The sequence below is a fragment of the Geotrypetes seraphini genome, chromosome 1 (genome assembly GCF_902459505.1).
Source record: "Geotrypetes seraphini chromosome 1, aGeoSer1.1, whole genome shotgun sequence".
NCBI lineage: Eukaryota > Metazoa > Chordata > Amphibia > Gymnophiona > Dermophiidae > Geotrypetes > Geotrypetes seraphini.
Window position 1 is genome coordinate 262,610,356 of NC_047084.1, and position 25,795 is coordinate 262,636,150.

Genomic DNA, 25,795 nt, shown 5'->3' on the forward strand with positions numbered 1-25,795 from the left:
ATGTCATTGTACACCATAATATGGGATTCACTATTCATGACAACTCCTTATTAAGGGGGTCCTTTTACTAAAGTGTGATAAAAAGTGGCCTTAGAGATCCCTAAAGGCCATTTTTAGTACATCCAGAGAATGACCAATTTTCCATTTTCCAAATTAATGGCCACAGCTAATTTTGCCTTTAGCACACAACCATTAAAAAAAGAATAGAGCAAGCCCTTACCGCCACCTATTTTGTATGCAGTAAGGGCTTACATGCTAATGAATTAGCATGCAGAAATGCAAACATACTAATTGATTAGCACACATATGCCCTACCTAAGACAGTTTCTGTGCTATGATTTGTACGAAAACCAGACTGGGAGATGTGAAGAATGTTGAATTTCTCTAGGTATTTCATGAGGTCATGATTAACTAGATTTTCCATAAGTTTTTAGAAGAGTGGTATATTGGCAATGGGTCTGTAGTTGATAAGCAAAGCCGTAACACTCAAGGCTTATGGTTCCCTCTTTCTATGCAGAAACCTCAGCTAGATACTTATGTTTGCCTAGTAGTCTTATCACCCATAGGGAATACAAACATTTGTATCAGCGGCATCTTGTGATGCCTAGTATATATTTTATTTCCAAGATCCACAAGTCCATAAGTAGATCTCCAGGATACCCCATTGTTTCAGGCAGGGGTTCCTCATTAAGAGCCACAGTCTCAATATGTTGATCATTATTATTTAAAACCAAGTGTCAGTAAGGCTAAATCTTATGTTAGGGATTCATCACACTTTTTTACAATTGTTACAGGATGTTGATAGTGAAAATTTAGGTGTTGTGATTTTGCCTTGGAGGTTAATTGCACATTTTTTAACAGGGTTGTCAGAATTATCAGATGAAAAACAATCTTTTCTGCTCTCATTGGCTGAAAAAGTGATATGCAATAATTATTTGAGGGCTTGATATATCTCCAAACTAACCTCCTCTTTTACAAAGCCATGCTAGCATTTTTAGTGCTGGCTGCCATGGTAACAGCTCCGATGCTCAGAGAATTCTTATGAGCATTCGAGCTGTTACCACCGTGGCTGGCGCTAAAAATACTAGTGCGGGTCATGTGATGTGTTGAGCACAACAGGACGTGCTTCGGTTGAGCTCCTAGGTCCGAGATCTCATCCTTCCCCATCGTGTCTCCTCATAGTTGTTAATATTGAAAAGGACCTTGCAGACATTTATGGACAACTTTGTAGTGCATTTGGAATCAGGGATGAGTGGAAAAAATAACAGAAAAGAGAAGAAGAAGGAGAAGCAACAATGACTGGATGCTAAGATGGCGGTTACAGGGACTGAGCCGGCGCTTGACTTATCAGCTGATAATATCACAGCACTTACCACTTCAGTAGTACAAGCACTGGAACCATGTTTTGATAAACTCTCTGGTAACTTTGGAGAGCCTGCTGGAACTGGAGAGTTGCAAACACGTGCTTCTTCTGTGGAGGTTGCACACTGTGCGGTTTCAGCAGATAGTAACATAGTAACATAGTAACATAGTAGATGACGGCAGATAAAGACCCGAATGGTCCATCCAGTCTGCCCAACCTGATTCAATTTAAATTATTATTATTTTTTTTTTTTTCTTCTTAGCTATTTCTGGGCGAGAATCCAAAGCTTTACCCGGTACTGTGCTTGGGTTCCAACTGCCGAAATCTCTGTTAAGACTTACTCCAGCCCATCTACACCCTCCCAGCCATTGAAGTCCTCCCCTGCCCATCCTCCTCCAAACGGCCATGCACAGACACAGACCGTACAAGTCTGCCCAGTAACTGGCCTAGTTCAATCTTTAATATTATTTTCTGATTCTAAATCTTCTGTGTTCATTCCACGCTTCTTTGAACTCAGTCACAGTTTTACTCTCCACCACCTCTCTCGGGAGCGCATTCCAGGCATCCACCACCCTCTCCGTAAAGTAGAATTTCCTAACATTGCCCCTGAATCTACCACCACTCAACCTAAAATTATGTCCTCTGGTTTTACCATTTTCCTTTCTCTGGAAAAGATTTTGTTCTACGTTAATACCCTTTAAGTATTTGAACGTCTGAATCATATCTCCCCTGTCTCTCCTTTCCTCTAGGGTATACATATTCAGGGCTTCCAGTCTCTCCTCATACGTCTTCTGGCGCAAGCCTCCTATCATTTTCGTCGCCTTCCTCTGGACCGCCTCAAGTCTTCTTACGTCTTTCGCCAGATACGGTCTCCAAAACTGAACACAATACTCCAAGTGGAGCCTCACCAATGACCTGTACAGGGGCATCAACACCTTCTTCCTTCTACTGACTACGCCTCTCTTTATACAGCCCAGAATCCTTCTGGCAGCAGCCACTGCCTTGTCACACTGTTTTTTCGCCTTTAGATCTTCGGACACTATCACCCCAAGGTCCCTCTCCCCGTCCATGCATATCAGCTTCTCTCCTCCCAGCATATACGGTTCCTTCCTATTATTAATCCCCAAATGCATTACTCTGCATTTCTTTGCATTGAATTTTAGTTGCCAGGCATTAGACCATTCCTCTAACTTTTGCAGATCCTTTTTCATATTTTCCACTCCCTCTTCGGTGTCTACTCTGTTACAAATCTTAGTATCATCTGCAAAAAGGCACACTTTTCCTTCTAACCCTTCAGCAATGTCACTTACATACATATTGAACAGGATTGGCCCCAGCACCGAACCCTGAGGGACTCCACTAGTCACCTTTCCTTCCTTCGAGCGACTTCCATTAACCACCACCCTCTGGCGTCTGTCCGTCAGCCAGTTTCTGACCCAGTTCACCACTTTGGGTCCTAACTTCAGCCCTTCAAGTTTGTTCAACAGCCTCTTATGAGGAACTGTATCAAAGGCTTTGCTGAAATCCAAGTAAATTACATCTAGCATATGTCCTCGATCCAGCTCTCTGGTCACCCAATCAAAAAATTCAATCAGGTTCGTTTGGCACGATTTACCTTTTGTAAAGCCATGTTGCCTCGGATCCTGTAACCCATTAGATTCAAGGAAATACACTATCCTTTCTTTCAGCAACACTTCCATTATTTTTCCAACAACTGAAGTGAGGCTCACCGGCCTGTAGTTTCCTGCTTCATCCCTGTGACCACTTTTATGAATAGGGACCACATCCGCTCTCCTCCAATCCCCAGGAATCACTCCCGTCTCCAGAGATTTGTTGAACAAGTCTTTAATAGGACTCGCCAGAACCTCTCTGAGCTCCCTTAGTATCCTGGGATGGATCCTGTCTGGTCCCATCGCTTTGTCCACCTTCAGTTTTTCCAGTTGCTCATAAACACCCTCCTCCGTGAACGGCGCAGAATCTACTCCATTTTCTCGTGTAACTTTGCCAGACAATCTCAGTCCTTCTCCAGGATTTTCTTCTGTGAACACAGAACAGAAGTATTTGTTTAGCACATTTGCTTTCTCCTCATCACTCTCCACATATTTGTTCCCAGCATCTTTCAGCCTAGCAATTCCATTTTTTATCTTCCTCCTTTCACTAATATATCTGAAAAAATTTTTATCTCCCTGTTTTACATTTTTAGCCATTTGTTCTTCCGCCTGTGCCTTCGCCAAACGTATCTCTCTCTTGGCTTCTTTCAGTTTCACCCTGTAGTCCTTTCTGCTCTCCTCTTCTTGGGTTTTTTTATATTTCATGAACGCCAACTCTTTCGCCTTTATTTTCTCAGCCACTAGGTTGGAGAACCATATCGGCTTCCTTTTTCTCTTGTTTTTATAGATTTTCTTCACATAAAGGTCCGTAGCCATTTTTATCGCTCCTTTCAGCTTAGACCACTGTCTTTCCACTTCTCTTATGTCCTCCCATCCTAACAGCTCTTTCTTCAGGTACTTTCCCATTGCATTAAAGTCCGTACGTTTGAAATCTAGGACTTTAAGTATCGTGCGGCCGCTCTCCACTTTAGCCGTTATATCAAACCAAACCGTTTGATGATCGCTACTACCCAGGTGAGCACCCACTCGAACATTAGAGATACTCTCTCCATTTGTGAGGACCAGATCCAATATCGCTTTTTCCCTTGTGGGTTCCGTCACCATTTGTCTGAGCAGAGCCTCTTGAAAGGCATCCACAATCTCCCTACTTCTTTCCGATTCCGCAGACGGAACATTCCAGTCCGCATCCGGCAGGTTGAAATCTCCCAACAGCAGAACCTCCTCTTTCCTTCCAAACTTTTGGATATCCACAATCAGATCCTTATCAATTTGCTGCGATTGAGTCGGAGGTCTGTAGACTACACCCACGTAGATAGAAGTTCCATCTTCTCTTTTCAGAGCAATCCATATCGCTTCTTCCTCTCCCCAGGTCCCTTGCATTTCGGTCACTTGGATATTGATCTTTACATAGAGAGCTACTCCTCCACCTTTATGACCATCTCTGTCCTTCCTAAAAAGATTATATCCCGGTATGTTTGCATCCCATCCATGTGATTCACTGAACCATGTCTCTGTGATAGCAACAATATCTAGATCTGCCTCTAATATCAGGGCTTGCAGATCATGAACTTTGTTGCTTAGACTGCGAGCATTTGTGGTCATTGCTTTCCAGCTATTTTTCAGCGATAATCTCCTTTTTCGTATAGATTTTTGTGTCGTTTCACTTTCCGTTGCAATACTAAGAAATGAGTTGCTGATATTGCTTATGTTGCAGCCTTTACTGCTATCACATCTTTTCTTTTGCCGGGGGTGGTCTCTATAATTGTCCTTCGTACATACACCACCCCCACCTTCTAGTTTAAATGCCTAGAAAAATATTGTCTAAATTTCTCTGCAAGGTTTCTTTTTCCTGCTGTAGTAATATGTAGCCCATCAGTGCAATAAAGCTTCTTGTCCTTCCATGTATTTCCCCATCCTCCTATGTACCTGAAGCCTTCTTGATGACACCAGGCTCTGAGCCATCTATTAAAGTCCTCTGTGTTTTTCACTCTTTGCTCTCCTTTTCCATATGCAGGCAGTATTTCAGAAAAAGCTAAAGTCTTTACAAAAGGTTTCACGCCCTCACCAAGCTCCCAAAAAGCTTTCTGTGCTGCAAGTGTGGAGTTATTGGCCAGGTCATTTGTTCCCAGATGGATAACAACATCAGTGTTAAAATCCTTAGTTTCTTCCTTAATTATAGTCAGTATTTGCCTGGAACTCTTGGTAGCTGAGGATCCTGGAAGACAGTTTAGCCGCACAAGCGGCTAAACTTGAAGATTTAGAAAACCGCTCCTGGAGGGATAACATCTGTATAATGGGGATCCCAGAATCTGTGACAGATGTCCGACTTCTTGTTGCTTTAGAGACTTGGCTTCAAGTGGGAACTGGACCATTGCATCTGGAGCGCATACACCGTCTTGGATGTCAGATGGAAGATTGGCAGAGACCGCGAGTGATAATAGACAAAGTGCATAATTATGCACACAAAGCAGCTTTGTTTAAGCAATATAAGCTCCGGAAAATCAACTATGTTTTGAAAGAGAAACTATACGGATCTTTCAAGATTACTCGGCGTCCCTGCTAAAGAAGCGACAGAGTTTTATTCCTATCTGCTCGGAGCTTTTTCTGTGCGAGCAACGACTCATGCTTCGTTACCCTACTATTCTCAAAATCTTTACAGGGACAGACTGGAAGGTGTTTGACACTCTGGAAGCTGCTTGTGCATAGCTCAACACTTTGCCCAAAGCATCCGGAAACCCAGCGGGCGCCTGAAAATTTGTGTGGGGGTATTATTGTATGCAACTAAAGCTTATTTTATTTACACAACTTATTACCCATTACAGCTGGTTGGTCTGGAATAAGGGGATTATTTCTGTTCACTGTACTATATTGAGCTGAAGGAGAATTGTTCTGCGGAGATTGGGCATTACTGTAACCTTTTGGTTTCTGATCAGTGTAAATACTCTGGGTGTAAGTTGGGAGAATGAATAGTGTCTGTTTAAGAGAAGGGGGTGGGGGGATAAATGATATTCAGGGGTAATGTCAGCTTTTTGGCCTTCAAAGTGTACATTCTTGTGCCTGATGAGTAACAGCTTGGTTGGGAGAAGCCACGTGTTTTTTTAATGGTGGCTCCTTATAGGCAGATTTCCTTTATCATAGCCTTTAGTATGTATGGTATTGGAGTGACAGATAATTGCAACTAGCCCTTATCTTTTTGATTCTCTGAGTGATTGAATGGATTGGTGGGGGGGAGGGATTGTATGTGTGTGTTGGTAGACTTGGGTGGTGGGATATGGCTTGCGATATGTATTTTATAGACTTGATATTTGCGGCTTGGGATAGCGGGTTTGGTGCGATTGGAAGTGAAAGATGAGTTTGTGAGTTACATGTGTTGTGGCGGGAGGAGATATAGGGAGTTTGGGTGTCACCAGGTGTAGTGTGTGGTGGTAGACTCATCCTTTTGCTTAGGCGGGGGGTGCTATCATTCTGTGCTTGTGCACTTAGGTTCATTGAGCACAGAGTGCAGATACTTTATTACTTGTGTTGAATGTTGACTATTATGACTGGAAGGTAAATATAGGGTGGTGGGGATTGGTATGTCTGGGGCAATGATAGTGGCATGCCTATAAGGGGGGGCTGGTGGGGGGTGGTGAGGTGGGGGGCCAAATCACATCAAGGCATGACTCGCGTCCTGGTCTGCAGAGCAGAGCAGAACGAGCCTTGTTCAAAGTTGCTAGGATTTGTGGTGGAAGGAAGATTTGAGAGGGGGGAGAGGGTAGACTTTCTGGAATATATTGCACCTAGTGTTTCTGTTTTTTGTTCACCTGCTATTGAACTCTCTGTTAATCTTTGAAGCATTGGGAGGGTTTTTTTTGGTGTGGGCATAGGGGGAATGTGGGGGATATTCTGGTTCTGCATTTGTGGGGCTGTCTCTTTTGTCACACTTCTTGGGCATGGTTGCTGAGCAGCTGGGTACCCGTGGTGAAGGCTGGGCACCCAGGTATTCTTTCACTTACTTCTTATGCTTGAGCAAGGGACATCGACGCCTTTGTGAAAGCTTCAGGTTTGAAAATAATAATACATGCAAAATGACAGCAGCGCAAGGTTTCAAAAATTATAACCAAGATTTATTGAATTATTGTTTCTATTTTTCCATTATGAGATCAAAAGCGACAGCATAATTGCTAACGGTTGCGCTAATGGGAGATCGTCATAGTGGCCAAATGCTGGCATTCTCATAACGGTCTCATATCTCTGGTCATTCTATTATATAACTTTTGGCTCAGTGACATCATCAGTATAACAACCAATAACAATTCACCAAAGAGGTGGTCTTAAAAGTTTAGACAAAGAAAAATAAATCCCTCCATGTTTCCATGTTTAAAAGTTTAGAACAGTACATTTGATTTCTGAATTAACATTATAACGTATTCAAGAGAATCTACAATTATTAACATGGTGCTGAGAAATTCTCATCCCTAAAGGAAAAACTCTCTTCCTAAACTGACAGAGAAACCTTACTCTGGAGGAGGAGGGGGGGCAGGTCCCCCTCCCTCTCCATGAACGGACAGCTTCATGTTACACTGACACAGTGCTAAGCATGGGCTTCCAATGCCCCCCTTCCTATTCTTGAGACTGACTCTAATTACTTCCAGATGCTGCTGTAGGATTTCTTTTAGGCAAATATATTTTATGTTTTTCAAACCCTATGCTTTTGTTCAACACAGTCATACATAAATCACTCCAGTCATATTCATTTATACTTTGCTTGGCCAAGCCTCCCATATATCCATTCATTCAAAACTATATTTAATTCCTGCATCTTAGTTTAGGACACATCATCTTCCTAGCCAATCTACAGCACATGTGGTATTAATTAACACCACGATGCTGGGAGCGGGAAAACTCAGAGAAGACAAAGAAGACAGAATACTATTCACTGGCCCAAAATGGTGTCCAAAGACAGGACAGATATAGTACAAACTGAGAACCCAAAATGGATTCCATGTAATCATGATTTCCACCATGATTTGGCTCAACAGCAAAGTACATACACAGATATTATTATGCTTTCCCTTATATTAATCCTTAGTGTATTTTTCTCTGGCCTTAGCTACATTATATTTAAATTTTTATTCACCTGTTTTTCCGTACGCTTCTATTTGGGCGTGGTCCTTAACTGACACAGATGTTTGTATCTAACTAGAATTACCCAGAATCATACGAAAAACTGGCGCTTTTGTAGAAAAACTTCACAAAAAATACTGCATTTATCATGTCCTGACATCCATTCCCATTACCATCCCATAAACAGCACCCCCTGCTGGCCACGAGCCACTACTCCTCATGCTTTGATCCTTTTTCTATTTGGGATGATGGGGGCTAAATCTCCCTCGTTGCTGAGAGTAGCGACCTGGAATATGTCATGTGTGAATTCTCCCATTAAAAGGGCTAAATTATTGTTTTGCACCACCAAGCGGTAGACATTGCTTGTTTGCAAGAGATCAAATTGTCTGATGTCGAGCACATGAAACTCAAAACTGGGTGGGTGGGAGAGGTTTACTGTTCTACAACTTGCATGAAAGGGGGAGTGGCAGTACTCATTAGCAAACATCTTCAGTCCCAAACTAAATTACTTGCAAAAGATAATTATGGCTGCTCTGTGCTATTGCGGATGACTATGAGTTCCTTTAGTTTTAATCTCCTCGTAGTGTATGCTCCTACTACTTATGAGCATGCCTTTTAACAATCTCTGGTTAAGACTGCTTTGAATGCAGATGCAGGCCCTCTTATCTTTGCAGGGGACTTGAATTAAGTGCTTGATCCTTCCTAGACAGGTCTTCCCCAGGTCAGCAGCCTTTACCTTCTCATAAGGGAGTTCCGTATTTATGAGCAACTCTGGACTTAGTTGACCCTTAGTGGTTGTTACACCTCACGAACAGAGATTATACACATCTCTCCTGTTCTCATTATACTTGGTCCTGTATAGATTATATTCGCATTAGAGAATGACACGAGGAAAAATTTGTCCCCGTCACCGTCCCGTGAATTTGTCCCTATCCCATCCCCACGAGCTCGGTCCCAGTCACCGTCCCGGCGAGCTCAGTCCCCATTACCGTCCTGTCGAGCTTGGTCCCCGCCCCGTCCCCACAAACCATCTGATCCCATCCACACAAGCCTCAAATAGTTTTATACTGAACTTATTTTATTAAAGTATAAAAAGAAACAATATTTTGTACAATTGTCAGTTTATAAATCAAAGTTCTGGCTGCTGAACTAGAGAAAGAGATGTTGAGCTGGCAGGGCTTTGTTTATAAATGTTTATCAACACAACTAATATACTACAAAAAAAAAGAAAAGAAAGATAATATTTATAAATTATCTGGAGATGGGAATAACTGTCATCAGCAAATTTAATAAACTCACTAAAGTTGTTCAAAATTATTAAATCAATATAGTAAAAAACATTCACTTATCTTAATGCTTCTTTCAATCAATCACCTCTCCCGACATGACCATGTTTCAAGACTCTTCCTCAGGCTTGAGGCTCCTTAAATCTTTATTTCCCATATTATCTCATGTTCAAAGGTTCTTTATCATGCCACTATCGCAGTGCAACTTCATTTTTCAACCACCTAGTTCTCACTCAGCAGAAGTCAGCGGCTCTTAGTATCACAGGCCACTTAAACCCCTAAACGACTGGTTAACTCAAATATCTGGAAGTCTGGCTTGTCATCCTTTTAATTCCATGGTCATATTTCTTCAGTGGTCAAATCTTGTTCTTATTTCTTGCATCTTATCTGCTCCATTCACCCTTACTTTGACAATTGTAGCTATGTTATTCTTTTTTATGCTTTTGTAGCTTCAAAACTTGATTATTGAAATATAATTTATTCAAGTCTCCCAGCTTCTGCCTTGAAGAAATTGTAGACAGTCCAAAACACAGCAATTCATATCCTCTCCCAAACACATCGTTTTGATCACGTCATACCTCTACTGAAAGTTTCCCAATGGCTCCCTGTTAAATTCTGTATCAATCACAAAATTCTTACAAAGATGTTTAAGGCTTTCCATCAGGGAATCCCTTCTTACTTTGCCAACTTGATAACTCCATATAGGACTCCATGGCTTCACCAATTGGCTTTAGAACACTGCCTTATAGTCTCTCCACTATATTGTGCCAAATTAGAGGCTGCTCATTACTCAGCTTTCTACTGTCTAGCCCTGTTCCTTTGGAACTCTCTGTCCTTGAATGTTAGGACTGAGGAATCCTACCCCCATTTTAGGAGGCTGTTAAAATCCCATTTATTTTCCCTGGCCTTTACTGGTTGTGTTTGAAGCCTGGCTGATGGTGGGCTATCAGCTACTTTACCTCACCCTAGTAGCTCTATAATCTACTTGCTAGGTTTATCTTCCTATGTATGACTTTCCTCAATCTTTCCACTGTCCTTGTATGGAATTGTATTCCTTTCTGTTTTCCCTAAAGTTTGCATACTACTCTGATTCCAGTACCAAAGGGCAGTATATTAAGAGCCATAATAAATAAATAAACCACAGTCTGACTATTGATAAAGGTATAAATGCCACAGACACAGACTATGCACCAAAACACACTGGGCTGATGGACAAATTTTTAAAGAAAGAATTGAGACACATACATAAAAATTATCTTTTTATACCTTCATTTCAAATAAAATTTGGTTACACCTACTGGCTTTCTTGCTGCTTTTATTTTTGCCTGTTTAAATTTGTATCAAGCATAATTTGTGTAAAATTCTGTTCACCTAAAGAGTCACTGCAATATCAAAATTTAACCAGGAATGAATAAATAGAAATTTAACAGATATGCATAGTTACCATGTGTAACCGCTTTCCTTCCACTTGCCATGATGCCGTCACAGAGCTGGATTATTTTAGGAATTCCAATAATCTGCTTAGAGTGGTAACGCTCATAAGACAGTAACACCAAGAAGAAAAAAACATTAGGAATAATTGCCTCGGATTCTCTGCAAAATGAAACCCGATAAAACCATTTTTAATGCTTTTAGAAGAATAATTGTTGCTCAAATAAATGTGCACTCTGCTTAAAACTAGATATCCACAAAATACTCTATGAACCCTAAATTTTATTTGATACAGTGAAAAGGAAGAAACAATTTACCTGAACTGTCCCACTTCAATGTATTCAAACTGCTTTAGTACAAATCCAATGAACACCTACACAAAAGAAACATGAATATATGATTGCAGTTTTAGTCCTACTTAGAAGCATGAATTATTCAGATTCAAGTGAAATCTGGATATTATACATCTATATATCTGAGTATGTTTACACTAAGACTAGTAATCAATCATCTAATAGTTAACAACTGGAAAATAGTTATTAGGCGAGTAATTTTATAATGTGTATTTCATGTGCAAAATGTTTTTAAACATAAAAAATGGTTCCATGGGTATACATGTATGGAAGTAGCTGCACTATAAGGGGGACCTATTTAAAGTGTTTGCCTATGGATATTCCCTGAGTCACAGTTTGAATGGAATCAGGGCAAAGTTGTGATGTGCAACGAGCAAAATTTAAGTTTTTAGGTTGAAAAGTTGAACCTACATATTCTAGAATAGAATTCCTAAAAAATGTACCCTATTCCATACACAGCACCCATGAGAGAGAGCCCCAGAGTCTTAAAATGTTATTGTGATTTTGGATATGAACATAAGAGTTGTCAGACTGGGACAGACTGAAGATTCGTCAAACCCAGTATCCTATTTCCAACAGTAGTAAACCCAGGTCACAATTACCTAGCAAGATCCCAAAAGAATAAAACATTTTATGCTACTTATTCTAGAAATAAGCAGTGAATTTCCTCACATCCATCTCAATAATGGCTTATGGACTTTTCTTATAAGAAATTGCCCAAACCTTTTTAAAGCCATGCTAAGCTAAATGCTTTTACCACATTTCCTGACAACGAATTCCAGATTTAATTACATGTTAAGTGAAAAAATATTTTCTCTGGTTTGTTTTAATCTACTACTTAGTAGCTTCATCACATGCTCCTTAGTCCTAGTATTTTTGGAAAGAGTAAACAAGTAATTCATGTCTACCCATTCTAAGCAACTATTTTAGTCATGTGAAAAAATTAGGCCACTCAATGAAATATTCAGTTCTTTCTTAAGAAATGTTCACATATCAATGCCAAATCTTTTTTCTATTTATCTCTGGAAAAGAAAGTGATGTAATTGCATGAAATAAAAGATATCCATAAAAATGTGTATTTTAACTGAGGAATAAATTAGGACACCCTACACCCTAATAGCTAGTTACCCCCTTTGGCTAAAATAACAGCAGTGAGACACTTCTTGTAGCCATCTACCAGTCTCTGACATCGATCTGAGGAAAGTTTGGCCCACTCCTCAATGCAGAATTCTTTCAGCTATGAGATGCTTGAGGGGTTTCTTGCATGTACAGCTTGTTTCAAATCACCCATAGCATCTCAATGGGATTAAGATCAGGATTTGACTCGTCCACTCCGGGATTCTCCTCTTCTTAGTTTTCAGAAAGTCCTTGGTGAATTTACTGGCATGTTTTGGGTCATTGTCATGTTGCAGGGTCCAGTTCCACTTCAGCTTTAATTTTCTTACAGATGGTCTCGCATGTTCCTCAAGCACTTCTGATGCACGGTAGAATTAATGGTGGATTCTATGATGGTGAGCTGGCCAGGTTCTGCTGCAGCAAAGCATCCCCAAACCATGACACTTTAACATAATAATAATAATAATAATAATAACTTTATTTTTCTATACCGCCATAGTCAGGCGACTTCTAGGCGGTTTACACTGCAAGAAGGCTGGACATTCAGCGAATAACAAGAGGTCTCAATACAGTACAATAGGTCAACATATAATACAGTACAATGAGTCTATGTACAATACAGTACAATGTAATGCAACAAGTCTAGATACAATACAATATAATAGATCTAAATACAATACAATACTTAAGTCTTGATAAGTCTTGATACAATACCATACAATGAGTCTAAATATAATACAATAGTGTAGAAGGGAAAGTTACGTACAGATTGGTGTTCAGAGGGTAAAGAATATCTGAGTATTTTTTTTTTTTTTTTTTTTAGAACTTCCATTTGAATTGGAGTTCTAGGAACAGCGAATATATGAGTACATGAGGAGCTTCTTGAGGGAGAGAAAGGAAGGCGTTTTCAGGGAGGGGAGTCCTAGAGAGGGAGGGGACAATTTTAGTCAGTGAATTTTGCGAATAGGGCGGTTTTGATCGATTTGCGGAATGCACTGTAAGACAGATTGGGTTTGTTTATGTAGTTTTTCAGCCAGACTTGCTGTCTGTTTGCTTGGAACTTAAAGGTTCTATCCAGGAATGATTTGTATCTGCAGCCAGTAATCTTTGGGTATGCAAAGATGTTTTTGTTTCTGGTCACTCGTGTGGGGTTGTGAAGGATGAAGTGGGTTTGTAGGTATGAAGGTGCTAGTCCCCAGGCTTGTCTGAAACAGGTGCAGGCAAATTTGAATAGTATTCGTGCTTCAATTGGAAGCCAATGCAACTTTTTATAGTAGGGGCTGATGTGGTCGTTTTTTCTTAGTTTTTTCACCTCCATGCTTCACAATTGGTATGAGATTCTTTTCCTGGAATGTTGGATTTGGTGTACGCCAAAAGTCCTCTTTTCTGGTGTCCAAATAATTCAATTTTAGACTCATCTGCCAATAGAACACTATTCCAGAAGTCCTGGTGTTTGTCCATGTACTCTCTGGCAAACTTCAGTCTGGCCTTGATGTTTCTCTTAGAGAGCAAAGGTTTCCTCCTTGCACACCTCCCATGCAAGTTAAATTTGTGCAGTCTCTTTCTGATTGTAGAGGCATGCACTTTCACATCAATAGTAGCAAGAGCTTGCTGTAAGTCCCGTGATGACATTTTAGGGTTTTTGGAGACTTCATTTAGCATCTTGTGGTCTGCTCCGGGGTTCAACTTGCTTGGACGGCCAGACTTGTGCATGTTGGCAGTTGTTTGGAAAGTCCTCCACTTGTACACTATTTTCCGGACCATGGAATGGCTAGCATCAAATTCTTCTGAGATCTTGTTAAATCTATTACCAGACTTATAAGCTGCTACCATCTTCTTTTTGAAGGCCTCAGACAACTCTTTTGATCTCACCATGGCATTCATTCTTACCGCAGCAGTTATGAGGAAACCAAACTAAATATCTGAGGTTTAAGTACGGCAAACCTCCTTCAAAATGCTGAGTAACGATGTTCTAATCATGTGCACCTGATGTGATAAACCTGTGTGTGATTTGAGTGGAAGGATATGTGGGAGAGTCCTAATTTATTCCTCAGTTAGAATACACATTTTTATGGATATCTTTTGTTTGAGTAAATCAAGGAAAATTGTTGTCGTTGTTTACCTGCAATTATATCACTTTCTTTTCCAAAGATAAATAATAATAAAAAAAAAGATTTGACATTGATACGTGAACATTTCTTAAGAAAGAACTGAATATTTCATTGGGTATCCTAATTTTTTCACATGACTGTATATACTACTACTTATCATTTCTACAGTGCTACTAGACATACACAGCGCTGTACATCAAAAGATAGAAGAGAGAGTCCCTGCTCAAAAGAGCTTACAATATAGTCAAGACAGACAAACTGGACAAGAAGGTGTATCTATACCTCTATATCTCTTCTCCAAACTGAAGAGCCATAGCTGCTCTAGCCTTTCCTGATAGGGAAGTCATCTGATCCCCTTTGTCATTTTCTAATTCCGATATGTTTTTTGAGAAGCAGTGACCAGAATTACACACAGTATACAAGGTATGGTTATACCATGAAGCAATACAAACATATTATAACAGTCTCATTTTTGTTTTCCATTCCTTTCCTGATAATTCCTAACATTCATTTGCTCTCTTAGCTGCTGCTGCACATTGAGCTGAGAATTTCAATGTATCATCAACGATGACCCCTATATCCTTTTCCTGGGCAGTGACTCCTAACGTGGAATCCTGCATCCCATAGCTACAGCTCGGATTCCTCTTTCCCACATATATCACTTTGCACTTGCTCACATTAAACATCTGCCATTTTGATGCCCAGTCTCCCAAAGTCCAAGTGCAATTATTTACAATCCCTTGTGATTTAATAATTTTGAACAACTTTAGTGAGTTTATTAAATTTGCTGATGACAGTTATTCCCATCTCCAGATAATTTATAAATATGTTAAAAAGCAGCAGTCCCAGCACAGATCCTGGAGGAACCCCACTATAAGCTTGGATCTTCACCTAAGCCTTTAATGGAAGAAATAACTAACTTGCTAGTCATACATACAAGGAATGACACTTAAGAATTGCCATACAGGGACAGACCAAAGTCCATCAAGCACAGTATCCTGTTTCCAACAGTGGCCAACCCAGATCCAAAGTACCTAGCTAGATCCCAAGTTGTAAAACAGATTTTATACTGCTTATCCCCAAGCCATCTCAATAATGGCCTATGGACTTCTCTTTTAAGAAATCATCCAAACCTTTTTTAAACTGTGCAAAGCTAACTGATTTCACCACATTTTCGGGCAACAAATTCCAGAGTTTAATTACATGTCATCAAATTGAATGTCAGGCGCCCCCAATGACTCACAATACTGTTGACCACCTATGGAGCGAATACCCATTCTCCAGGAGCTGGCATCTTCCAGCTGAGAAAATCTGCTTACACATTATCCATTCCTGCTACATGTGCCGCCAAGAGAGCCAGTAGGTGGATCTCCACCCACCAAAACCACATTTGAGCTTACAGGCATAGTGAAACACAAGATGGTGCCCTCTTGCTGATTGACATAAGCTACCACTGTTGCATTGTCTGAGAAAACTCGCACTGCTTTGTTTTGCAGTACACTTCCGAAAACCTGCAACATCAGGTGATGGCTCAGCTACAACCAGCTGATTGACCACTTCTTCTGGGAAGGGGGCCTGAATCCCTCAACCGGGTACCCTGTGAACCCCAACCATAGAGGCTGGCATCTGTAGTCAGGATCACTCCTGAGGAAATGTGGCATGGAACTCCTCGGGACATGGACTATGGCTCAAGCCACCAGCTCAGACTGATCCGTGCCTCATGTGTCCACAGTACACACATCTGTAATGTATCCATTTGTGCGCCGTTGCCCAGTGAGCCATGTCTATAGTGCTACCATCAACCACAGCACCTGCAGGTAATGTGAAGCTGTTGGTGCCGGCCTGTCCTGAAACTCCCTCATCTATCACACAAAAAATTGTAATGGTTCCAGGTGGCTTTTCTGAAAATTGACCATCCAGCCCAGGTTTTGCAGGAGCTAAACCACACTCTGCACTGCAGTCCTCCCTTCGGATTCAGACAGAGCAGCCAATCATCCAGATATGGATGCACCTGTATCTCTGTCTTGTGAAGTGTGCTGCTGCTACTACATAAGAACATAAGAATTGCCATCTCCGGATCAGACTTTCGGTCCATCAAGTCCAGCGATCCGCACACGCTGTGACCAGTCAGGCTCCTTGCCTGATTTGGTCCCTGTGCTTTTATTAATGTCCACCAGGGGAGCCAGAGAGGGGCCCAGGTGAAATCAGGTTCAGTTAGAGAAGGCGTGGCTCTTCTCCATTAAAAGTCTGTAGTTTGCACTTGGAGGAGGAGGTGGTGAGAGGTTTTTTCCTAAGTAAGGTTTTTCTGGCAAGCTAGGGTAATACCTTAGACCTGGGTGTGGAAGAAGCAGGGGTCCACACCCCCATTTGCAGCACAAGTCAGAGTGTGTGAGGCAAAGCTGCAAGGAAAGCCAAGAGAATTGGCAGCTCCTGTTTCCAAGCCTGAGCTGAACCACTGTGAGGTGTTTTTTTTCTCTCTTATTTTGAGGCTAGGTTCTTTGCCTTCTCCTAGTCACTTGCAAAGACTTTTCTGGACTGTTCTATGGTTTGATAAGCTAAGAGTGAGTGGGGAGAAGTTTGCCAACAACCGGGTGGGAAGTTTGAAAGCTGTCTTGTGTGCTTTTGAAGGCAAACTTAGTGGACTCCTCTTTACAGTTTTAGGCTGGAGGCTTTATTTTTGTAGGTGTTTGCCTAGAGATTAGAGTGAACAGGAATATCTCTTAGAACTGTTTTGAATACTATGAACTTACCTGAGTCCTGCTGAGGAGCAGACTTGGGAGAAAAGAAAGTTATAGTATAAAGCTGCTCTGTGAGGGTGTGGGTCCCAGAGAGAACTGTTTTAATAAGGAATACAAATCCTGAAGGCTGCCAGAGTTTTCCTCTGGCCTTATTTTGTTTCCAGTTTGAACATTTGTTGATTACTTTAAACTTTATGCCATTTTGACTTTTATTTTGAACAAATAAAATTTTCATTCTAAACACTGTGTTTGAGTTTTTGGATTAAGTTCTGTGGAAAGCCTGCAGGGTAATTCCAGTCCAGGTCACACGCTAGTGTACTTTTGTTGGTAACCATTGAGAGCGCTGTTGAGCCCCGGCCTAGGGCTGCAGTGTGGTTACAATGCGGAGGCCCAGCCAGGTGTACACCTGGCGTAATTTTAGTCACCCATATCCCTCTATGCCTCTCGTAAGGAGATATGCATCTAGTTTGCTTTTAAATCCTAGAATAGTGGATTCCGCAATAACCTCCTCTGGGAGAGCATTCCAGGTGTCCACCACTCGTTGCGTGAAGCAGAACTTCCTGATATTTGTCCTGGACTTGTCCCCCCTTAGCTTCAGTCCATATCCTCTTGTCCGTGTCACATTGGACATTGTAAATAATTTTTTTTCCTGCTCTATTTTGTCGATTCCTTTCATATTTTGAAAGTCCCGATCATATCCCCTCGCAGTCTCCTTTTCTCAAGGGAGAACAATCCCAGTCTCCTTGGTGAAGGTGCGTAGTGCTGTGGTCAATCCAAACCATAGAGCTGAGAACTGGAAGTGATGCTCAGGAACATGGAACCATAAGAACCTCCTGTGTTCTGGAAAAATGGGAATGTGAAGGTAGGCCTCTGTCAAATCTAGAGATGCAAGAAATTCCCCTGGTACCACTGGAGCAATAACCGACCGTCCGTCTCGATATGGTCTACATCCACACGGTAGCCCTGTATTTCCCTGAGCACCACACCGCCCTCACTGGTAAGGGAGGTGCATTTAGTCATCTGTGGAACCAAAGAGCCCACTTTAGGCTAAGAAGCTGCTGGCACTCCTGCTGCATAGGGTACAAATAGTACATACCCCCCCGCCACCTTGACAGCACATTTCAGAGAATCCCATTGCTCCTAGATTAGAATGTTCATATTAGGATGCCAGGGAAAAGCGGAAGATGGAGGAGGTAGGAGGAGGCAGTTGAATGACTAAATTCAATTCTTGCAGAGTCTCTGGAATGAGATCATTCAAAGCAGCAGACTTAAACAAATGCAGAACCGTGGGATCAGCCCGAGGTTCTAAAGCCAGATGAGGATCCGAAGATCCGGCATACTGTCCTAAGTCCCCTGCCACATGGACAGCATCGCCAGAAAACAAGGGGTCCACTAGCTGATCATCATCATAAGTATTGCCCAGATCAGGGTCAGCGAACTCAGGAACAGCAGCATACTGAGCAGAAGATGTGCCTAAAGAGGCAAAACCGCTGAGAGACAAGTCTGAGGCAGAGCAGGACTGTGCAGGGGAAGCATGGCTATTCTGAAATGTATTCCACAAATGTTTCATAAATTTTGCGAAGGCCTCTGGACTCTGAGGTGTAGAGGCACCCTGTGATGACTTCACCTTGCACTTCTATAGCTGCAGAGGGTCTGCAGCCTTGCACACAGAACTTTCAGCTGTGCCAAGCCCCCAAAATAAGGAAGGCCACCCCAAAGGGATAGCTGAACATTTTAATACCTGCTTAGTCAGGGGGAGGCTAAGCTTTATGCTGCCACCTCTCCCAGCCGCACCACACAGCATATGGTGCAAGGATGCTCTTGAGGCACTATATTTGTGTAATCCTGGCAATAATTTACAGTAGAGAAACCCAAGGATTCCATCCCAACAAGTTTTGAGGCAAAATTTGCAGACATAGGAGAGAGGAATCTTTTGAAAAAAAGATTGCTAAAAATCCAAAATGGCTGCCAATAAGAAATTTGCGTCAAAGTTGTGATTTTTCTCACTCTTAGGAACGTTCATAAATGGTGATTTTAGGATTTTATAGGTAAAGGAACACAGGGGTACATGCAGAGACATTCAAAACTAACTCATTGTGATTTGTGCTGGAAATGTGCTGCAGCCTGCCTCAGCTCTCTTACAGTAGCTGGATTAGAAGAAATCACAGCCTCATGCTGGGAATGCCTCCTCAACGCTGATCCTCGGGCTGTCAATCACAGAGTGCCTGACTTTACCTCCAACCCCACGGACCGACAGACGAGCTAAGGGACCGGGTGGGGGGGACACACGAAAATGCAGCCAGCACCATGTGACACACCACTGAGCCTCCAAAGGAAGCCTAACAGCCTGCGCTCGAACCCCTGCTAAACAGAAGGTGAGGAAAAAGCAGGGATGGCCAAATGCCAGCTAGCCAACAGATCCACCAGGGATTGGCCCGTCAGCTGTAAAACTAAGTCTGCTTCTTCTCTACATAGGCAGAACTGAAGAAACGCTCCGAGCACAAAGAAATCACATACTTGAGAGTATTGTATTCCGTTTTGGAGGCTGTATCTAGCGAAGGATATAAAAAGACTTGACGTGGTCCAGAGGAAGGTGACAAAAATGGTAAGGGGTTTGAACCAAAAGATGCACGAGAAGGGACTGGAAGACCTAAATATGTAGAGGAGAGGAGGGACAGGGGAGATAAGATATATTTAAATACTTCAAAGGTATAAATATACAACCAAATCTTTTACAGAGAAAGGAAAATGTTAAAACTAGAGGGCATAACTTGAGGTTACAGGGAGGAAGACTTAGGAGTAATGTTAGGAAATTATTTTTCACGGAGAGGATGGTGGATGCTGGAATGCCCTCCCGAGGGAGGTGGTGGAGAGGAAAACAGTGATGGAATTCAGAAAAGCGTGGGATAAACACTGAGGTTCTCAGAGGTGGTGGAGAGAAAACAGTGATGGAATTCAGAAAAGCATGTCCAACATTATCCCACTGTGCAGCATCTCTCCTACTCGACCACCCCCTTGTCTATTTCTCCCATGCAGCATCTCTCTCTCCCTTTCTCCTGCCTGCACAACAATTCTCCCTTTTTTTCTTTCCTTCCTCCCTCCTTTTGCTCGGTCTGGAGGGTTTGGCTATGGAGGCTCCCATGGTCCTGCAGCTCCCTCCCTCTCTCCCTTAGCAGTGGCAACAATTGCTACAAGCTGCCTGCGCTTGACCCCCCCACGAAGCTTCTTTCTGCCACATTCCAACCAGGCTGAATAGGAAGTTGTGTCAGAAAGGGGTATGATGCAGAAACGAGAAGGCTTCTGGATCAGTCACAGGCAGCCTATTGGAATCATTGCCACTGCTAAGGGTCAGGAGAGAGATGCAGGACCGCCAATGCTATGAAATGTGTACCCCTTGGAAATCATCCAAGAGAGAGAAGAAGGTCGCCACTTACCCCCTTGACAGAGGCTTACGTATCCCTTGATGTACGCATCCCATGTGTTGGGATCCTCCGATCTAGCAGTCCAACTGATTCTTTTACTGGCTTCTTGTTCTAATATACCTAAAAAAGTTAGCCTTTAAAGCAATCTTCTTTTCAAGGTCTATCTTTGCCTTACTTATCAGCACTTTGCAGGAAGGAGGGATTTAAATTTCTTAATCAGGGCAACATTCTGGGAAATGGGGAGCATATTCTGAAAGATGGGCTCCACTTAAACCAAGATGGAACTAAGCTGCTGGCTTGGCTTGGTGGTCCCAACATAACAGCTCTCACTTTGAACAGAGATAGTGGAGCTCAGTGACCCCCCTCCCCCAAACAAACCACCATCTTTAGTTCTCTTATCTAGGATATGAAGTCTAAGAAAGCAAACCAAAAAAAGCGGACAATACACAAACCTGATCAGAATCCAGGAGACAGTAATTAACTCGCAACTGAACCAGCTGTGCAAGCAAGTCTAAAACTTGTCTTTGTAGCTGTACAGATGTAGTGGTGGTATACTGCTTTAAGGCTTTTATAACAAGGGGTTCAAACAGGCGGATGTGATTATGAATGGCATTCTGTAACAAAAACACACAATGGGAGAGGGAATCAAAATACACACAGTACAACCAAACAAAAAAAGCACCAAGGACCTCATAAAATGGGACAATGATGTTGTTTATTTAATGACCCGACACGGACTGTGTTTCAGTAAAACTGCCTGCATCAGGGGTCCAAATGTAGTCAGTCAATCAATGTCATATATAATATGAGCTTTTTATACTCCCTTAAATTGCCCAACCATTACACTTATTTATTTATTTAATTTTCTATACCGTTCTCCCAGGGGAGCTCAGAACGGTTTACATGCATTTATTCAGGTACTCAAGCAGTTTTCCCTCTCTGTCCCGGCGGGCTCACAATCTATCTAACATACCTGGGGCAATGGGGGGATTAAGTGACTTGCCCAGGGTCACAAGGATCAGCATGGGTTTGAACCCACAACCTCAGCTGTTGCTTTAACCACTGTGCCACACTCTTTCAGTACCCTATTTACAAGAGCATATTCAGGGAGTAATCAGGGCAATTTAAGAGAGTATAAAAAGCTCATATTATATGTGGCATTGATTGACTGACTACATATGGACCCCTGATGCAGGCAGTTTTGCTGAAACATGGCCTGTGTCAGGTCATGAAAAACATAATGTCATTGTCCCATTATGTGAGATTCTGTAATAAAAGAAATTGCAGTGCCAGCTTCTAACAATTTTAATACTCAATTACCAAACTAAATACAGTAAGTTCATCTTGAATATAAAAAATGAGGTTTATTCAATAATTTATCTACCTGAGTATGACAAAAAGTGGCAAACGTGTTGAAACAAGTCTGTGCATGTTGTGACATGTCTCAAGGTTACTCATGCACAGTTGCAGCTCAGTGTGAGTCTAACATTCCAAGAGATGGAATGTCAGAAGAGTCTTCCTGTGAATCAAGTAAGAAACTGCTAAATTTGGAGCATTATTCAGTGATAAAATTTCTTATAAATGAAGGGAAAAAGTCAAAGAAGATCCATGAACGCATGACTGCAATTTATGGTGCACCTGCCCCATCATCCTACAAAGTAAAATTTTAGAGCAAGCAGTTTAAGTGAGGTAGACAGTCTATTGAAGATGACCCTTACACTGGACGGCCTGTGGAAGCAACTTCCACAGAAATGTGCAAGAAAGTCGAGGATTTAATTTTGTCAGTCAGATTGGTTATGGTTGGAATGGCGACTCATTTTTCCTCTGCGATTATGACATGTTCTCAATATCAAAATGCCTAGATTATATAAAGAAAACAGAATACTAGTAGATACGTGGAAAACCGTACGATATGTCAATTTAAAACCTATTCCAATTCACAAATCAACAAATCAAACTATATGGCTAAACTCCAAGATTCAAATTGGCGGATTTAAGGTCACCTGGAAGCATTGGATGATAACAGGAATACGTACTTTAGAGGATGTTATATCTAATGGTAAACGGCTTGACTTTTCACAGTTGCAACATAAATTTGGACTTAATAAATCACAAAGTTATAGATGGTTACAACTGAAGCAGGCCATTCAGGTGGGGTTCCCTGAATGGAAAAATTTAAATAATCAATATAGTTTGGAATTCTTATGCTTTCTGGTAGACTTCCTGGGACACCAGGCTGCACAGTGGTATAAATTGTTAGCTGGATTTATAAATAAGAAACCAAAAAACTGGTCTTAGGGACATTTGGAGTATTGAGATTAAGCACCAAATGTCTGCATCTCAATGGCCACGAATCTGGACTTAGAGATTGAGATGTACAATGTCAGCATCTATGAGACAAACTTGTTTTTTTCTATTACATAGAGCATTATGGACCCGTGTTCGGTTACAAAAGTTAGATACTCTAAGTCAAATAAATGTTGGCATTGTCATCTCGAAGTAGGGACTTTAGATCATTTATTGTTCTATTGTCCACTTATTTTGGCTTTTTGGAAATCAATATGGGACCAAATAAATTATTTGTTGGAAAATCCTGTGGCATTATCCTATGATACTGTGCTATTTGGTAGATCAATGAGAGCTAAACGTCAAATATCATCTAAGAGCAACAGGCTTTTATTAATAATGAAAGAAGTCGCCATACAACAAATTACGAGCAATTGGAAGAATTGGAAGAGGCTTAACTATAGTTTTGGTGGAATTCATTGTGTCATATATATAAAATGGAAAGAACATTAGCCATTCAGAAAGGGAATTTTAAGAAATTTCAGGAGACTTGGGAGCCATTAGCAAAATATTGTAACATCTAATCATTATTTTCCCCTATAAACATGCACATCCGGGAGGGGGAAGGTTGGGGGTCTGATAGGATAATAAATTTAGATATATTAAATTGAGGGTCAATATAGAAATTTTATATGTTGAACATTGTGATTGTTTAGGAGGGAGGGGGGATTAATTCTGAAATAGATATTAATAGAATATTATGGTATTGAAGAAAAAAATGTTGTATTTATTGTTACACTTATAAGTTTTGAAAATAATAAAGAATTGGAAAAAAATAAAATAATTTTGTCAGTCAGACGAATTAAGGTTTCCAGAATAGCTGAAGAAATGGGCATCTCGGCAGGTACAGTTTGGAAAATAATTCATGAAAAGTTGGGCATGTTCAAGGTTAGTGCAAGATGGGTTCCAAGAATGCTGACACCGTATCAGAAGGCCACGAGGCTCCAGTGCTATCAGGAGAACTTGGAGATGCTCCGTGAAGACTAAGTGAATTTTTTCATTCTTTGGTGACTGGAGATGAAACTTGAGTCTATCACAGAGATCCTGGGTCCAAAATGGAGTAAATGCAGTGGAAGCACAAGTCATCTCCCGGCCCAAAAAAGGAAGAGTGTGTGGCGCAGTGGTTGGAACTACAGCCTCAGCACCCTGGGGTTGTGGGTTCAAACCCCGCACTGCTCCCTGTGACCCTGGGCAAGTCACTTAATCCTCCATAGCCCCAGGTACGTTAGATAGATTGTGAGCCCACCGGGACAGATAGGGAAAATGCTTGAGTACCTGATTGTAAAACTGCTTAGATAACCTTGATAGGCAGTATATAAAAACCTATTAAACATAAACTTAAAACTTAAACTTAAACTCAAGACAGAAAAATCTGCAGGCAAAGTCATGGCAACTATCTTCTAGGATGATGAAGGACTTTTGCTTCTGGAGTTCATGCCACACAAGACAACCATACCTGGGGAGAGTTACGCCAGTACAATGATCACTTTGTGGGAGTCAATCAAGGAGAAAAGATGAAGAAAACTCACAGAAGGCATGCTGCTTCTTCACGACAATGTGCCAGTGCACATGTCACGACAATCACAGGCTGCCATCCAAGAATATGGGTTTTAGCAGCTGAACCATCCATCCTACAGTCCTGATCTTGCTCCCTCGGATAATTTCCTGTTCCAAGTGGACAGTGGTTTTCAAATGATGATGAATTCTTTATAAAGGGGTTAAAGGCATTGCAGGAAAAATGGATGAAGTGTATGGAGCTATCAGGGCACCATACTGAAAAAATAAAACAAAAATGTTTTGCAAACTTTTTTCTTTCCTACTGAGGTAGATAAATTATTGAATGCCCCTCATAATTAAAATGTTTGTTTATTATGTGCTAGTCATTAAGAATATATTACATTACACAATATTTCTGTTCTATAATTATGCTTCTTCTTAAGAAGCTACTATTTTAAATACCTTGTCTGCACGATTCTTTGTAACACTTGTAAGGCTAGATTTCAGTTGTGAAGAAACCTTCTGCAGCACATCAAACCACCTGATATTAAAAATAATAAGAAAACAAAAAAAACAATAAAAACACTGTTCTATCTTTCATATATATATATAATACAAGCATTTCTGAATACCACAAATTCACAAACAAAATTAAGTAAATGCCAAAAATTTAGAAATGCTAGAATAAAGTAATACTACATATTTTTAACAAGTATTCACTGAATATATTTGTTCACTAGTCACAGATATAGATCACAGACTACACTATGACTAAAAAGATTCTGGAAAGGCAAAAACATTTGATAGCACATATACATAAATTTCTGCTCTAGTGGTCTTGTGGCTTCCTTCAGTCTAACATATTAGCATTTACTGGTGGTCAGAACAACTCTGGAGGAAAAGTGAGAGGATTTGTGTAACCAGGGTTATGAAGTCAGACTCAGAAGCTGTTCTGGGTGGAGTTGATTTTGGTAAAAATGAACTGACTCAAGTCTCCAAACTTCAAAATAATAATAATTTTAAAAATCACGATTGAAAGCCCTTATAGAATTGTATGAACTCTCTCCAAAAGCTTTAGTCAGAATAGAAAGGAGTATGCTTCCTCCCAACAGTAGGCAAACCTCATTTGGGATCCAAGGTCATCTCAGCTTTATCTGAGAAGTACATCCCCATAAGCTAAAGCACCTTCATTTTTTATTTTAGAAAGTCAGATTAGATTCATCAGAAAATAAGAGACTATAGAGCTTCACTGATATGCTCATTTTTTAAATGTATGCATTAGGATAGTAATATTTTGAAATTGTGGTGGTAGAAGGGCATATATTATACAGTATAGGTGACTTACATAAGAACATATAAGAAGATAAGAGTTGTCTAACAAAGCAAAGGTCCATCAAGCCAAGTATCAACAGTGGC

General features: G+C 41.0%; 1 protein-coding gene across 6 annotated transcripts in view; it reads right to left on the bottom strand.

Annotated features, from left to right (window-relative positions):
- The window catches only part of HTT (huntingtin), an 831,912-nt gene that overhangs the window by 331,748 nt on the left and 474,369 nt on the right, over positions 1–25,795 (bottom strand). For all 6 annotated transcript variants that reach the window (XM_033950363.1, XM_033950354.1, XM_033950401.1 and 3 more), the window contains 4 exons: positions 24,842–24,920; positions 20,989–21,150; positions 11,114–11,169; positions 10,810–10,958 (listed from right to left, as the gene is read on the bottom strand). In XM_033950363.1, the coding sequence (XP_033806254.1) occupies positions 10,810–10,958; positions 11,114–11,169; positions 20,989–21,150; positions 24,842–24,920 (446 nt within the window). The remainder of the gene's footprint in view (positions 1–10,809; positions 10,959–11,113; positions 11,170–20,988; positions 21,151–24,841; positions 24,921–25,795) is intronic.